At 40.8% G+C, this 17,128-nt stretch overlaps 1 protein-coding gene across 4 annotated transcripts in view; it reads left to right on the top strand.

The window, feature by feature from the left end:
• enox2 (ecto-NOX disulfide-thiol exchanger 2) overlaps positions 1 to 17,128 on the top strand; it is a 193,171-nt gene that overhangs the window by 40,689 nt on the left and 135,354 nt on the right. The window contains exon 3 of one of the 4 annotated variants that reach the window (XM_019869959.1): positions 8,378 to 8,543. The exons of 2 other annotated variants lie outside the window; for them this stretch is intronic. In XM_019869959.1, coding sequence (XP_019725518.1) covers positions 8,522 to 8,543 — 22 coding nt within the window. In that variant the 5' untranslated portion in view covers positions 8,378 to 8,521. Of the gene's footprint in view, positions 1 to 8,377; positions 8,544 to 8,575; positions 8,669 to 17,128 lie in introns of those variants that run through there. One more of the 4 variants, XM_019869958.1, reaches the window with a different exon arrangement.

The following is a 17,128-nucleotide window of genomic DNA, read 5'->3' as shown; positions in this document are numbered from 1 at the left end:
AAGAATTACCAGACATCGGTGATCAACGGGACAGTTACTTGCAACTAGCAACAAAACTGTATGACACAGCAGGCAAACATTGTCATAAACCAAAGAATGCATCCAACCAAACAATCCAAAATAGACACACTTTTTTTCCCAAGACAGAAGAAAAATAAACATGAAAATACTGTACGTATTTTACTGTTTGATTTTTTTTGGATACACCTGTATTGCAGTTTTTGTTATGTAAAGTTTTTGGACAGTATATTTTTGTATTTTATTGATTGTGTTGTTACACGTGCATTTTTGTCAACATACTTGCAGGTTCATAAAGGACATGTACCATGCTCATTTCCCAAATGAGGAATTTCTGTTATCAGGACAAATTGGACAGCGCAAACACGAGTCCGCACTAGAGAATATTTACTGTATACTGTATATGTGTATGTGTGTGTGTATATACCCCCATATATATATATAGGGGTATACACACACACACACACACACATATATATATATGCCTTTATCGTAAGGTTATTTTGTCGTATGGTTATCCAATTACAAACTACAAAATTCAGACAAGTTTTTCTTCATAGTCTCCTTTGTCACTCAAGAAATAGGGAAGAAAGCCTTCCACTCATTGCCCCACCCATGAACTGGAATACTCGATCTGCTAATATTCTGCTCATATTCGTTTGCCAAGTGCTATTGTATTTTTTAATTGTATTTATTTTTAGCTTTTCCTTTATTTTTTTAGCTGTTTATTTATTGTTTGTTTGTTTGTTTGTTGTGTTTTCTGTCTGTTGTGCAGTTCTGCATTGCTCTGTTGTATTTCCTCTGTGGGACCCAGTTGCACAGGAGATGTTCCATCTACGGGGGTTTATCCCACATGAATAAATAATTTTCATCATCCAATAATTTGTTTGTGTTTGTTTAAAAACAAACACATGTAGAGTTGACCTTGAAAAAATAATTGCAAACTACATTGCAATATTGTGGGGAAAATAGTTGGAGTCATCTGACTTTTCAAAACAACTTTATGGTTTATAAAGGGCCCTGTGACTGACTGGTGACCAGTCCAGGTTATAGAAGGTATTTCACCTGAAGTCAGCTGTAACAGGCTCGAGCTCCTCGCAATCCTAAATGGCATAAATGGAGGAAAGAATTGAGTTTTTCAAGGTTTTAAGGCGTCGGCAGTTTGACTCTGGAATCGGTTGTTTTTGTTTCCATTTTTTTCCAATGAGAAAATATTCACTATGTGAACTCCCCACTAGCTTCCTGGATTGGACTGACAGAACTAGTTTGTGGCATGGCCAAATCACACAGCTGCATGTTGTTTGTATGGCAACATTTGAATGCAGCTTGGTCATACGGTGACAATAAACAGTTTTCCACAAGGCAGTAATTGTGCTGTACATATCTATGGCTCTGACTGCTGAGGCAGCGTAGGTTATAGTTGTTTTGCACTCTTGCTTGAGAGCCATTTGCCTCAATATTCAGGTTGAGGGGCAGCCTCTCTAAGAAGGGAGGGCCTCCTTTTAGGATTTTGCGTAATCCTGTTTCCAGGACAGAGATCCTGCTGTCACCAAAGAGCTGGAGCAACTCTCTGGTCTCTTACATCTCACAAAGTGTGCCAAACACGGTGCCGCAGTTCAAAACACATTAGCTGCAGTTCCTTTTTATGGCGCCTTGTTATTGTGCCACAACTCATTAAATTTCACCCCGGTCGGGCCTGCGTGCCGGACACTGCGAAGCCTGTTTAATGAGATGTGACTTAAGCCAGGGAGTCACCTCAACCTTTTCCCTGTCTGGATGATCTTTTATCCGCCATTCGTCAATATGCGGGGGACGTGACGAAGCAAGGGTCGGTAATTACGTAAGGAAAGATTTAGGATAAGAGAGGTCGAAACGGAACAGATGTGCATTTCTCCATAGCTCCAAGGGGAACAAATGTAATTTTTCACCTGAGCAACAAACACAGCCGTCATCGATCTGAAAACGGACGACAAATACCACTGCAGTCTGTTTCGAACCAGCAGAAGGTTTCCAAATTAGCCCCTGCCTTCTTCCACTGGAAAGGGCATATTGATACAGCACTCCACACTTAATACGTTAAATGTGGGCTGTGTGATTTGGCAAAGGACTTTTCAAAAGGCAGGGAAAAAAAGACATCTTGGAGGGAAGGAAATGAATAAAAGTACATCCTAGTTAAGAAAGAGGCTTCCCTTTCACTCGTCAGCACGGCACTCACAGATGAGGCCGCACTTCCATGTAATATGCAGTAATTCTTTCTGAATTATTCATTCCCCTAGCATTCCCCGTTAAGGCAACAAATGGGTTAAGCGCCAGATGAGATCCAAGTGGGTCAACTGTATATATGTTTCTGCTTTAAAGTGTAAAGTACAGTGCGTCAGCCCTCTCATCCGTTCACATGCTTAAAATGTCAAAAATATGCTGTCCGCTTTATAAAACTCAAATAGAATAAAACAACTTACCCTTTGATGACACATTGCAGAGGCGATGTGTAAAAGGAAGTCGAGAGGGAGGCTTGGTGAAAGCAATCCACCTCATGCGTCATGCTTTGTTAACTCTCATAAACGTGTTCAAATAAGTTACAATGGAGTAATAATTTGAGTCCTCATCATTTGGTTTTAAGGCGTCCACTGCGTGATAGGATGCAGAATGGCTCAAGGATGACGGCAGCGCACCACAAACTTGCCCATATTTTGCGCTGGTTGCTAAGCGACTAAACAAGTAGCCTGCTGCCTCTTCCTGCGAATTTGGTAAAGTAGACTGCAACTGGGCAATATGTATTTGTCACTCCTGGAGTAGAAAGCCCAGGCTTTGTTTATATGTTGGAGCAAGAGTTGTTAATCCTAGAGAAGTGTGTGTGTGTGTGTGTGTGTGTGTGTGTGTGTGTGTGTGTGTGTGTGTGTGTGTGTGGCTGTGCTATAGTCTGTTTTAAGCGAACATTATTATTGTTTGACATGCTAAAACGACACAATACTGTCATTTTCAATCAACCTGCTATCTTCAAATAGTCACTATGCGGTATTTTGTCCTGTGTATGAGAGTTGGAGACACTCCCTTCAGATTTCTGGGAGTTTTCGGTGTACGTACTACGCTAAAATAAAGTTTTTTGTGGTTGTCACTCAGAAATTGCTTTGGCACCATTTCTCTTATTCAATGCGCTGAGATATTGTCAAGTGATGCCACCAAAGTTAAACATTTTCATTTTGTTATACGCCTGCCAATTCATGTGCCGCCAGCCTCTACAGCATTGATTTGTGTCGTTGCACGATAACAGCACATACACAATGAATTTGGTTTGTTGACGTCATACTGCACATTGCAGTGTGAAAAGTCTACAAAGTCTACCCGCCAATTTTCGGCTCGCAAATGTAGCATCAAAGCCATGATTTTTCCCGTGTGGAAGGCAATGCCGGAAAGGCAGTATGGGATGTGACAACGTAAACACTTGATACTCACCTTTGCCGCTGGTGGTTGAAAGCACTTGTCCTTATCCAATCGTATTACATACATCACATCAAATGCTGGCAGTTATTTAATTACCTGATTGCAGAAAGCTTGCTTTGCTGCGTTCTGTGTGAAAGTGAAAAGGCGGATAAAGGTTCAATCTTATGTTACTGTGATGTGACTATTCCATGGAAGCTCTGTAAAAGATACTCTACATGTAGCCCAATTTTACTGAGCAGCCAGGACAATGACTCATGTCCTTTTCTCACAGTGAAGCTTCATTTCTTCTTTTTGCCATCACCCATATTATGTGCTGGCATCACACACATTAGTGGGGAGTCATAGGACACACACAGTAAGTAATTTTTCCCCATTGGTTAAAAAACACAAAGGATGAATAAAAAAATACAGCATACACTGCACCGAAATTGCTGGCTTTGTCGGTCAGTCTCATGTAAACTGCAAACACGTCTTTTATTACCCTAATGACCAGCGTGGAGCTAGGGCATGCCACAAAGCAAATGGCTACTCAACATTTGCGACATCGCCACTTTAAGCACATTTTTTAAGCCAACAGCAAGACAACGAGTCATTTTTCTGTGCCGTTATTGGATACTTGTGGAGCTCTCTCCAGAAAAAGAGGTTACCCCTCTCTTTTCATATTACAAATGAATGGTGCCTGTGCAAAGCCACCACTGATCCATTATCGGAAGCAAACGCCAGTAACACCGCAACCGCCACTGGAACTGGCGGAATTAAAAAGTACATTTTCCATTATATGTCCCTTGTGGTTCTTTGGAGGTATATTTTTCATGAACAGTTTGTTCCCTTTCCAAATGTGTGGCTTTTAAAATGTTTGAATTTGGAAATTTCACTGTAATGTTTACAATACAGTATATCACTTGATCTACTGCTGCTTTTCTTTTGTTGTTGTTTATTGCTCAGCCACGATGATGTATCCTCCCCACACTCAAGGCAGGCACTGTATTTGACCAAAAAAAGAAAAAAAAAAGGCTAGTACGGAGTGGGGCGTGTAACCAGTCCAAGCACCTACAGATGAACCTCAAAGCAAGCTTTCATCTTCTGAGTCAAATTAGTCTTGTATTGGACTGCTTTTGCTACACTTAACAGGCCGCACAGAAGCGCCGTTGTCAAAAGAAAATCCAGACGTCATTCCCGAGGGCCCCGGGAATTGAATGAGTGCATGCACAGGCTGTTATTCATTACTGCCGCCTGACAAGGGTAATTGAATTTTTGTTCCCCCTGCAAAACAGTCAGTTTATTTTTGACAATTTTTTTTTTTTTTCAGATTAAAACATGCACAGGCAATTGTCGGCTTTGCGGTTTTTTTTCCACCTCACTATGCAGATACAGTGGAACTTCCAAAATCACCCCCCACTCCGCTAAAAGTGGTACAAGTTTGGGCATTTATATATCAGAGATGAACAACACGCTCTTTCCACAACATAGTTTTTTTTTTTTTTTTTTACAGCTCTGTCAGTTAATTTCACTGCCTCGATAAGGTCTCATGGCACTTTGAAATCTGGAAGTAATGGATTCGCTTAATTTCTTGAAAAGTTGTTGTTAAATTAGAACAACTGGGAAGTTAATCAACTTTTTTAGTGATTTGATTGTGTTCCATTTGGTAGATACCACAACTATGCAGCGATGTGTGTTCCATGTTTCCTTTCTTCCCCCTCAGTTAATCCATTTAAGAGGGCATGTTAGACAAAGAATGCACCCTTGTCCGTCGGAAATATTGCAAAAGCAAAAGATGTTGCCCAAATGTGTCAGATGTGTTCCTCACGTTGTCGTGATAGCTCTGAAGCGTTTCCAGGCATTCTCTGCATAAAATTGCATGAAATGAGCCTGACAACCCTTGCTTTGATTCAGCCTATCCCGTGAGTGTGTCTATTTAAAAAAAGCGTGCGGCTCATATGAAATATTTGTATTCAATAAGATGTCTGGGGGGCATGACTGAAGGGCTTAGCTTTACCGTCTCGAGCAAGGGGGATTGTTGGTTTGACCCTCACTTCCCCTTGGACTTTTTTCAAAAGTAGCCTTCGAGATCATACTCAACCGTCTGCTGGCGTTATGTGAATATCGACTTTGCCGCTGTGGAACTGAAAGGCAAACATATTTCTTTTGATTTTACACATTACAAAGTGGAACATATGATCCCTTAGGTGTCTCTGTTGCCTTGCGAGTTCTAAACTGTATTCACCCCTAAGGGAGTGTTGCAAAATTAATTCATTTGTTCTTGTACTCTCGCCATCATAAAACCTTTATTTAGCAGGCTATTTTGTGTAACATTCTTATCTCTCATATATGTAAAAATAAAAAAAAAAAAAGACTGAATAATAATAATAAAATAAAGTCAAATTACTCCCCATTTAAAGACCTCTGACAGACACTTAATGGGGAGAGAACAGTTTCTCGGCATGCTTACATTCTCTGTTATTTTCATTGTAGTCATTAAGTGTTATGCTTCATTTGGGTACAGTATATGCTATTTTAGTTAGCATCTGCACTCGCAACGGCATCACGTCTTATTTTCTGAAGGTATGGCTGTTTCTACAACACTATCAGTCTTTGTTCTATGTAAGCGAGGACCCAATTATGAAACAGGCTCACATTTATCATTCAATGTATGATTTTCTCTTTGTCAAAACAGAGGGAAAAACATTGATGCCATCAACTATTGGAGGCTTGAGGTCACTTTTTTTTTCTTTGTCTACATTGCAATCTCCAACCCATATTTCTTGCCGTTTTAACCGGCGATCACTTTGGTGGAGAGAAACACATTTTTGTTTGCCAAGCACATTTCATGATTTGTTTGTGAAACTGTACTTTTTTGAAGTGGGAGCTCTTTTCCACTTTGGAGCAAGGTGTGGAAATTGCAGCAGTATTCTGGCCTTCAGCAAAAGTGTATATTTACCTTGGAAATGAGTGCGCTATATGGCATCAGTGGTAGGAGACCTTTTGGTGTGGCAGAGGGCAGAATAATTTGATTCTCAGTTTGTCCAAGATTTTTTTGACTTGAACTGTGGACCCTCCATTCGTACATTAATATTTATACGGTTTAGTGTTTTTCTCCTTTGTGTGTGTGTGTGTGTGTGTGTGTGTGTGTGTGTGTGTGTGTGTGTGTGCGCGCGCGTGCGTGCGTGTGGAGGCATTTTGAATAGTTCATTTGCAAGCGTCTGGACATTTTCATTCTAGTGGTTATCCACTTTTCTTTCAGCTACATTGTGTTTATGTTAGCATCTAGCAGCCAGACAGTAAGCAAAAAAGAGCTTGTGTTGAAAAAAATAAATACATGCAGCATCATGTCTTTGTACCTTTTGGTTGTGTTCGTGTGAACTAGTGAGTTTGGTCATAGCAGGCGGGTTCGAAGCTTGGAGCATTTTGCTACCTTAACTCTTTGTTTGCGTGATGTCAACATTGAAGCTAAATCCTTGCAATGAGAGCTTGCCGGTCAACCGTCGAATTGCAACGCTGCTGAGGTCATTCGTACACGTTGGATTGCACCAATAGTTCCAAAGGGAAAATAATATGTTTGGAGTCAAAATTGTCCTGCAACTGACTGGCGACTCGTTCATGGTGTGAAAGTATGAAATTTACCAAAATTGCAGCCTGTGATGTTTTGGCCCAATGCCCGCGATATGTACTGTATGTGTATATTTATGATATTTACAATTCTGCTTTTTTTTTTTTTTAAAGAACAGAACTGGGATGGATTAAAGGCATTTCAGTTAATTTCTATGGTGAAAATGTATTTTGTCAACAGTACATGTAAATTGAGTTACAAGCTTAGTCATGGAATAAATTAATACACGTACTGTAAGTCAAGCTCCCATTGTGATTTTATTTTATTTTTTTCAAGTGCCAGTTCTTGTTTTGGTGTCAATATGTACAACAAAATTCCTTTCCAATGGCAAAACTTGATTGCAGTGTCCTGGCTCCATAGTACTTGCTCTCAAGAAAGAACTTGGGTTAACCATTAATATAGTCATCTTTAGACTTCTACACAGTTTGTGTAGACTAACACAGTGATTCGCAGTTGGTGTGCCTTGGAAAATTATGCAATTCCACTTAATTGGTCCCAAAATGATCTATTTGCCAATACTGTAATGGATCATTGTCGGTCTATCCATGATTAGAAACGCTCCCCAGTAAGATGTCAGAAGGTACATTATTGACTTGTGTATCCACTTTTTGTGATTTGTTTTGTTGGGTGGAGTGCAGTGAGATTTTTCTCATCACAAAATGTGCCTTGGCTCCATAATGTTTGGGAAACACTGCTCTGACAGCATTGAAGTGATCATGCGCAGGCTGCTGATCCCCCAGCTGGCAGCGCGAGGTACGACTGCCCCTTGGTAGCATGTTAAAAGTTTGAAAACAATGTCGTATTTTGTTTTTGTTTTCTTTTTTCACCGTTTTATACTTACACATTGTGCGAGGTTGTTATTTTTTTTGTTTTTTTTCACGCTAGCGTCTTCTCGCCGGATGGATGTATGCGAATCACACTCGCTCTCTCTCTCTCTCTCTCTCTCTCTCTCTCTCTCTCTCTCTCTCTCTCTCTCTCTCTCTCTCGCGCGCGCGCGCGTACACGCATACACGCACACACTTCCTATCCAGAGAGTTCAGTCTTTGAGGGGGAGGGCTTCTGTGCATCATTCTCTTCAGCCGCTTTAAGAGCCTCTGTCGCCGGCGTCTTGTCCTGCACTCGCTCACGCTCACTCCAACCCCCACCCGTGGATGTGGACGAACTGGAACCGAAGCACGTTGTTGTCGTGAGGGCGGGACGTGCGTTTAAAGACGAGAGAGAGAAAGACAGAGAGGACGGGTAGGGGGGAGATGAAAAAATAAAAAGAAGTCTCTTTCTGTGTGCGGTGTGGCTGCTGTGCTGTCATTGCAGCCCAGCCTGCGGAGCAGCGCGGACCGGAGCGAAGAGGGGACGACAAATCGCGTCTCCATCCCGGGATTTATTGACCGCAAGGGGACGACCGCATACAAAAAGAGGGGTGGAAAACAAAATCGCATCTCGGAGCCGCTTTGGACAATGTTTCTGTTGCAGTACACAGGTACATGTTGACAACTTTTCAATGGTTTTTGTTCCAGTGTAGCCCCCAGGTGACTTATGCGGGGGTAGCCACTCCGACTGCACCGCTTCTGGGCACGTTTGGTCGCTGTGATCTGTGATCGCCATGTGGGTCCTCGAACAGCTTGTCTTTATTTCTTAGTGTTTTGTTGTGTTCTATCGGCTGTTTAGCAGATGCGTTATGTATGATGATCCTGTTTTTTGTGTGCACTACAGTATTATCTTGATTGACATTGCAGTCTTGGCTAATGCATGAAGTGAAGATCCATGGTATGGGTTTGTTTTTCACACCGTAGTATTAGATGTTGCCTGGTTGCATTGTGATGCTCAAATGTCTGACTCATATTTCCTATGCATGGATCGCCCCGATTTTTGTTTTGTGTTGTGTGGCCTCACAGGATCTAATTAGCAGCCTTACTGTTTTGAAGTGCTCCCATTAACCTGCTCAACTGTCTCCATCTTCCTGTGTTTATACTTTACTAGACTTCCTGCAGCGTTGTTGGCCGATGAGCGTTTAGGGAAAAAGTGCATCCCCTGCTATCTGTGCTTGGCTACCTCTTGAATGAAAATGTTGGCTGTGCTTATACCTTTTGGAATGAATCGACCTTAAACATCCCAGAGCAAGTTCTGATGAAATTGTCTTGCTGTCCCTCTGTAGACATTTTTGACTTCTTTCTTGGTCTGTCGTTGGACAAAGCTCCCACTTGGATTCATTTCAGAGACGCATAGAAATGTGGTTAAGTGGTTCTAGTTTTTATACTTTTTGACTTGATGTGCCCGAGATTTCTCAGAAAAGTGATTCCCTTCTAGTTGTGAATATACATTTCACTTGTGTTTTATACCTTTTGGGAGTTTATCTACCGCAGATGTACCACAGCAGTATTGAGCTAAAATGGTGTGAGGTCCAGTTCTGGAATTGTTTTATTGGCTCACAATAGAAAAGTTTTCACTTTTTGACAACACGCCACTCATTTTTATGAAATCATAACTGATGCGGTGGTTTATTGCGGTGACTCATAGAAATTGCTTAAAAAGTGGTTCACTGTTTATGCTTTTGGAGGTAATGTATGTCAGACATCCCATTGCCCGATAAGTGTTCAGGTTACCTGTGGTGTCGTGAAAAAAATAAAAATAAAACTGATCTGATTGTGACTTCTTCAATGAACATCCTGTCTGTGTTTGTACCTTTGGTGCTCATCAACCTGCGATGTCTCACAGCATTGTTGGTCGTTTGACTGATTGTATTGGCAATGAGATTCTATCTTGTCAGTGTAATCAGAGTTCACACTTTGGTTTATTGCTGTTACTCCGCAGTAGTCGTGGTCTGAAAAGGGGTTCCTGTGTTTCTAATTTCGAAGTTAATTGACTCCAGACGCCCCTGATTGTTGTTGGTTTGGATGAGTGTGATACTGTGTCACACCACTCCTTTTACCAATCTTTGCTTGAACTACAGCTTAAATTTCACTCACTTGGTTTACTGTTTTGTTGCTCTTTTCAGTGTAATCAAAGTGCACAATTGACTTTATTGCCGTTATTCATAGAAATGGCTTGAAACGTGCTTTCCTGCAATCTTGTGCGAGTGATAAAACTCATCCATTTTCGTAATCTGCCTCACATGACCCACAGCATTGTTGGCCTACAAATATGGAAGGTCTGGTGGGCCTTCTACTGTCGTTCAATGGCTATCCAGGGTTGAAATACAAGTTTTGTCCCCGGAGCAATTTTGTGAATCAATAACTTCATTTGTGGAGTTATTATTTTGCTATTTTGAAGAACAATTTATTATTATTATAATTATTTTTAGGTTAATCCCAGGGACCTAAAAACATTCTTTTATGAATAAAAATATGACAATATAGCAACTGAACAATTGATTAACTTTTTTTATATATTCAACTGTATGTATTTCTTAAATTCACGTTGGATATAGCAGTAAACTGTATTTCATGTCTTGAAAAAAATTCGGTGGGCCCATTTCAAACAAATATAAATTTAAGTTCATAGTGTAATGTTGACAACCTTTATTGTGCAGAAGTCAAGATCAAAACTCAGGACCGTTGTGAAAAACTAATATCAATACTAGTATAAATATTTGATACTGTATTAATGTACATTTATTGATCACTCGTTCTGGCTGACGTACACCATAACGGAACGTAATTTCTTTCTGGTTTCCGGTTGTGTTTAGCAAGTTGGATTTTCTCTCCAGAGTACAAATACTTTTTAATAGCAACTAGTGTTTAGCCACACTAGTTAACCAGCCGAGCCACTCATTGCTAGCTTGCTGATACCGCGTAAATAGCACTGAGCTTGCCTCAACCTCTGACTACTCACGTGTTGGTGACGTGAGCATGTCCACAGCGAAGCTTTTTGGGAGTGTCTCAGCGGCTCATCTATAGGAAAACCTTCAAAGTCTGTGGTTCTCCGGTTTGCTATTGACTGTGTTTTGATGGGGCACAAAATACAAATTCTGACTTGCCAAACTGTGATGCAAAACCACTTATTTGGAGCTTTAAGATATGTACATTAGTTACACCTTAAATTTGACGTGAGTATGGTTGACTGTAGTGCCTTTGGCAGCATGCCTCTCTCCTTTCAAAGTAATCAAAGCTCCACGTTGAGTTTAATGCTGTTTCTGCCAAGAAGTCTCTCTTCTTCACTACCTCTCAAATAAATGATTTCTCTGAGTGCCTTTGTGCGACCGACAGGAAGAGCAAAAGGCATACGACCCTTTATACGGTTTGATCAATCAGCATCTATTAGCTGGCCTTTAATGGTAAGAGGGAGCGAGTGAAAGGGGGTTGTTGCTTTTTAAAAGTTGCACTGTGCTTGCTTGAGAGGGAGCGCTTAAATATTTCATCTCTGGCAGAGGACGATAGCGCCGCAGAACAAATGAGTGCTGAATGCAGAGCGGATGACTGGCTGTAGCCTGCAATGTCAAGAGACTTGACAGCTTTGGGAAAATGTGCACATTGTAATGGGTTGATTCCTGACGACTTGTGTTTTCTAAAGTATAGTCTGTCAGTTGTGGCTGTCCAGAGGAATTATGAAAGCAACCGGCATGGAGACAAGAACTATCATGGTTACCTCAACGAATTGACATCAATTGTTTTAAAGCTGAGGTGGGCAACCTAAGGTCGGTGGTCCAGCTGAAGTACTTAACGTGTACTGGGTCACCAGCTCATCACAGGCAGTCTTACTTCATTACTGTGAAAACGTCAATGGCATTTTAATTTCTTTGGGGCACCATGTGAAAAGCCCAACAGATGCTGTAGCAAAAAATAAAACAAATACATGTGGTGTCACATCATGGACAGAGCAGACAGATGAAAAATTCTCCATGAATCACTAGTAATTTGACTTGACAGTGTCACTCGCCGTCATTAAAACCTCTTCACATTGGTTATTTGATGTTGAAACAAAGTACGTATACTCTGCTGAAAATAAGCCTCAAGGGTAAATCAGCTTTTTGTTTTTACCCAGGTTGTTGATGTTAAAGGCGATTTGTGATCAAAATGGATGTATGTGTTTTGAAGGACTGTACAGACGCTGAATAGGAATACAGCGACTATTATTAATGTTGGCTGTTTAGCTACTCACTTTTTCCAGGAGGTCGAAGACAACACAGGGAATATGAATCTGGTAAAATAAAGTGAAGATACGAGGTTTCCATTTGGACAGCAACAATATGATGGAAACTAGTCCAATGTGTTGCTTTTCTAATTAAAGCAGTTTACCTCAAGCTGAGTCCATGGTCAGCAGTTCGGTGTTGACTCATGCAGGATCTGCAGTTTGTCTCAATGCCTCAGTCGCATAAATAAGACGTTTGATGTGGATGAGATTCGCCAAGTTGCTGGAAACATCATGACTCAGTTCAGTGTCTGTGACTTGAATTAATCAAAGGTAGACATTCATGACCTGGTGCACCTACAGAAGACTTTTTCTATTTGCTGAAATGGCACCACTGATGCACAGAAGCGCATTTTCTCACCAATCCGGGATAAGTTATAACAATCTATGTGATGTAGCAAGTGAGCTATGGACTCCACTTCCCTTCACACGCCAGCAGTCAAAGACTGTTTCGGTAATAATTTGATTGTTTTCTTTTTGCCTCACTACTCTTGAATCTCCTTAGCATGCTAATGCAAAGTAATGATTGCTGTTTATTTCTATACCTATTGCTCACTTGGATATGCCCCAGAGCAAGTCTGCTGTACAATTGTTTTCTAATGAACAACACAGGCCGTGCCGATGTCTCACCAACATCAAATGGGAGACAAAGTATAATAGCCGGAGTTGGAAGATCCCTCTGAGGATCAGTGAGCTGGTTTGTGGCAGCTCTTTTCAACCTGCCATATGGAATCTGAGTCGCTAAGAGAGCTTGGCAGCGCGCTGACAAGAATTGCGAAGTGTATCGGTGAAACAGCTCAAACTCTTCATGCCTTAATCATTTTCCTGATAAGCAACCAGGCAGGGAACCTTGAAATTGGAGCTAAGGACCCCGCAAGTTGAGGAGCTCCGCAAGAGACATAGTCAGCCGTCAGCCTGATTCTGTGAAGCGGTGAGGTTGGGTGGCGGCCGCTTTCCTTGCCTGCTGAGTTAAACCCTTCTGACAGTCCCTTTGAGCCCAGCACAGTAAAGTGTTCTGAAGACAGCGGATTACACCATTCATTGGGTTACAAGTGTCCAACATTTTATCACCAACTCCCCCGAAAAAGGCCAGTCCCAAACTCAAGGTCCGAGGGCAACATTCGGCCCTCCACGCCATTCATTTTTGTTGGCCCGCAAGAGCTCACCAGAATTTTTCAAAAGTAACTGAACAAATTCTATTAATTAAATGCAGTGGCAATCATGTAACATGATGGGGTGGATAGTGGTGTTTTATTAATCCAGTGTAGTTTAGCTTCTCCCTAGCAGATGTCCTGGCATCTTTGTATAAACACAACGGCAAGCAGAATCGATGTAAGCTCCCTTGGGCTCCTAAAATGTCACCAAAGCCAAAATAAATGTCAATAAAAGGGTCTTTATAGAACAATTCAGACTGGTGAAACTGTGACTGTTGTACTTATCTGTATCCTTTATTTCCTAAAAAGAAAGGCCAGTCATGTTTCCCTTTCCTGAAAAGAAAGCATTAGTTTAATGTTGATCTACCGTAAAGTTATTAAATTTGCTTGACTTCTCCTTTAAGACATTACATGTACTATTAATTAAAGTTTTATGATGGTGACAGTTCTGACTGTGCAGCGAATTATTCCAAATCAAGTTTGTTTGGATGGGGAATTTTACGTAATAGATAAGATTTATAGCATTTTTGTCTGGGCTGTTTGACAAAATGGTGCTCTATGGGAAGATATACACTTTTGTGTTATCTTTTTGCAGTAGCTAAAAGGCAGTCTATGATGGATTGTGACCGATTCTTAAGGTACGGATGTGACTTGTTCTGAATGGGAAAATCCAGTTAAAGGCAGTGCTGTTTGGGTAATTTGGCATTTATGAGGCATTGATTTAGAGTAGCCACATTTTATGCTAAGCATTGCGATAAGAGTCACCACACTTTATGCAAACCACTGCGATCTAGTTCACAAGATTGTTTTTACAAAAACAATTCTTCACATTTAGCTGTAAATGAATACTTCGTAGCTTCTAAATCACAACACCTCCTGCATATTAATGGTGTGTGAATATACATGGTTTGGATTTTGCTGTATTAGACTTGTTGTCTGTAAAAGGTGTACAGCGTCAGTGTGCTACGGATAGAACACAGAGGATGACATTCCTCATGTTTGACTACTAATAAATCTTCCTTCTGCTCACTTGTGGGTGGCGATCAACTTTTATGGGCTGTAAACTAAAAGGCCCCTTCAAAACATGAATGAATGTGGCAGGTATGTAAGGGAAGAATGGATGTACAATACACTTATACGTTTATTTTGTTTTTGTTTTTTTTTATTTATCAAACCGAATTTATCTCGCAGAAGTCATCCTAAATGGAGAACTGTGAATCTTCGCTTGTCAGTCAAATTTCATCTAAAAGTTCACGTAAAAAAACGACCTCACAGAAAAACAGCAGCGTAGCGTCTTATCAATGAGTCACTTTGTGCTTAGGATAGTGTTGTACTTGCTGTCATCCATTGTGCAGGCACGTACTTGTATCTGCGCTTCCCAGTGTGTCCCACTTTGGTAGTAACTTTTTTTTTTGTCTACCTGGCAGGGTTCCATTCCCAAGAGATGTTTTGTGCTATCGTATGCTAGCAACTTTAACCAAAGCAGTTGGACAAGAAATACTATGATGGATCACCGCAGGGATTCAGGACACCAGTGATGTACAATGGGGAACTCACCGGTGCTTGCCACTGCTACAAATAATTCTTTAATGCTTTAATCTTGGGTGATGAATGGACCCACTGAGTTTTTATTCACCGTTTGAGCCTAGTTTTTGACTTTAAATATAACAACTAGACATTGCCCGTATTGTTGGCATTAGAGTGGACATTTATCAGTATTGCTGCACTCCTCATAACGGGTAATTATAACATCCAGGTGTCTGGTGTTCACAGCACCACACCCTTGAAATACACCAGACCTGGCTCTGGCTTTTACAACCAGCTCACTCCTTGCGCTTTCTAATGAGGTGTCTAACAGTGTTCTCTCACCAGGCAATCTGAGCTGCGCTTCAGCCCACTTGACACCTAAAGTCAGGTATGTTTGGCAAGTGTGAGTGCACGGTTGAGTGCTCAAGTTTGCATTTCTTCTTCTCTGGCAGGCTTGGAAGAAGTGGGCTGTGGCCCAATGAGATTGGTCAAGCACATACTTGTGTGCGACATTCATGTGCCATCAAATTACTATTACGCGATTGTTTCTTGCAAGTTAAGATAATCGCCATCTTCCATTTTAGGAATAAACACTTTTTGGAAATACGGGCAGTCACCTAATATAGATATGCCATGCAATTATTGTAACACACTCTAGAAATAATCTGGTCAAGTCCATTGTATTTTTAATCACGAACATATGTGATATTTCCTCGTCAGTTATTGTTGATAAATGGCACCTTGCACAATAGAAATAAGGAGTAATCCAGTAGCAAAAAAAGTCCACAGCATTGCTGCCATGGGCACTTTAATGTGCTTGGCTTGTCCTATAATTAATGTGGTTCCTCCACACAGTTAGTGATTTGTAGTTGTTTATTTTTGTTATGTATTTATTTGCACATACATAAACAATATAATAACATAACCAGTAACATAGGAAGTGTTCAGATGAGATCATAAAGCCCAAAATAGAGTTGATAAAAATGGTGTGTGTGTGTGTGTGTGTGTGTGTGTGTGTGTGTGTGTGTGTGTGTGTGTGTGTGTGTGTGTGTTGTTATTGATGATACAGTAACCGCCAATTTACACTATAGAAATAAACAGAGTGACCGGTTATAACCACTGCCTTGAACTATAGAAATAAACAGAACAAGAATTGATCTTTTCAAATAGTCCACAACATGGTTGGCACATGCACTTTCATATGCTTGGCTAAGTAATAATATAATTAGTGCTGTCAAGCGATTAAAAAAAGTGGGTGATTAATGAATTAGGTCTGTAATTAATTAATCTAATTAATCTATATTTTAATCTCATCGAAAAATTACTCAGAAAACCCCTATTTTCACTTTAAATTTGTTACATTATTGAGGCAGATCAAAAGGTAAAAGAAAAAGTGGCATTATAAAGTATTTTATTATTTTTCAGAAGACTTGCACATCTGCAGTCATAGCCATTTACTTTCTGCTGTATTTGAGACTAGTCAAAGTCCTACCTGCAAACTTTAGTTTTGACCACAAGGGGGAATATCACTGTTTTGTTTGTTTTTGTAAATCTCCAAAATACAAATAAAATAGAACATCGGGTCCTTAAAAAGTGCTTTGGTTAACATATCAAAAACAGGAAGAACAATTTTCTGAGCAACACAAGTACTCAACACTGAACTTGCTTCAGATAATAAACAATACATAAAACAGACCCTTAAATCAAAGTGCTGTAAGTTAGCACTTCAGAAATAACACTGTTCATCATGACAAACTTAAAGTGCTGAAATAAACATCAATCACTTCTAGTAGTCTACAGAGGACACATCAACTATGCCTCGTACGTGGGGTGTTCTCGAGTTTAGTTTGCCGAAGAGATTTGCTATGTATGGCTTACTCGCTATATCGCTAACGCTTTCGGAGCTAACGTTAGCTGTGGCTGCACTCGCGACTGGGTGCTTTGCATTAATATGGGAGGCTAAACTTGAGCTGCTTCGGTGGTAAGCAAACTCCTTCTTACAAATTAGTAGTGATGTGCCCGACTGTGCCGAGGCTCCGATGCGTGTGCCGAGTAAACCGGAAGAAAATCTGCGAAGCGCGCATTGAGGCATGTGTCGATTACGCTTGTGGCCACGCCCGATGCCTCAGAACGCGCGTTGCTCCGCCCGAAGCTTCTCGAGACGGGATTCCTACGTCACCGCCAACAAATAGTTTCGCGGGTGATTCGAAATAAAACGGCGCACCGGGACGACAATGAGCTGACAGGTGACACTGAC

The sequence above is a fragment of the Hippocampus comes genome, unplaced genomic scaffold (genome assembly GCF_001891065.2).
Source record: "Hippocampus comes isolate QL1 unplaced genomic scaffold, H_comes_QL1_v1.1 scaffold9, whole genome shotgun sequence".
NCBI lineage: Eukaryota > Metazoa > Chordata > Actinopteri > Syngnathiformes > Syngnathidae > Hippocampus > Hippocampus comes.
The sequence above is the reverse complement of the archived record's forward strand: the minus strand, read 5'-3'. Positions and strand labels throughout refer to the sequence as shown.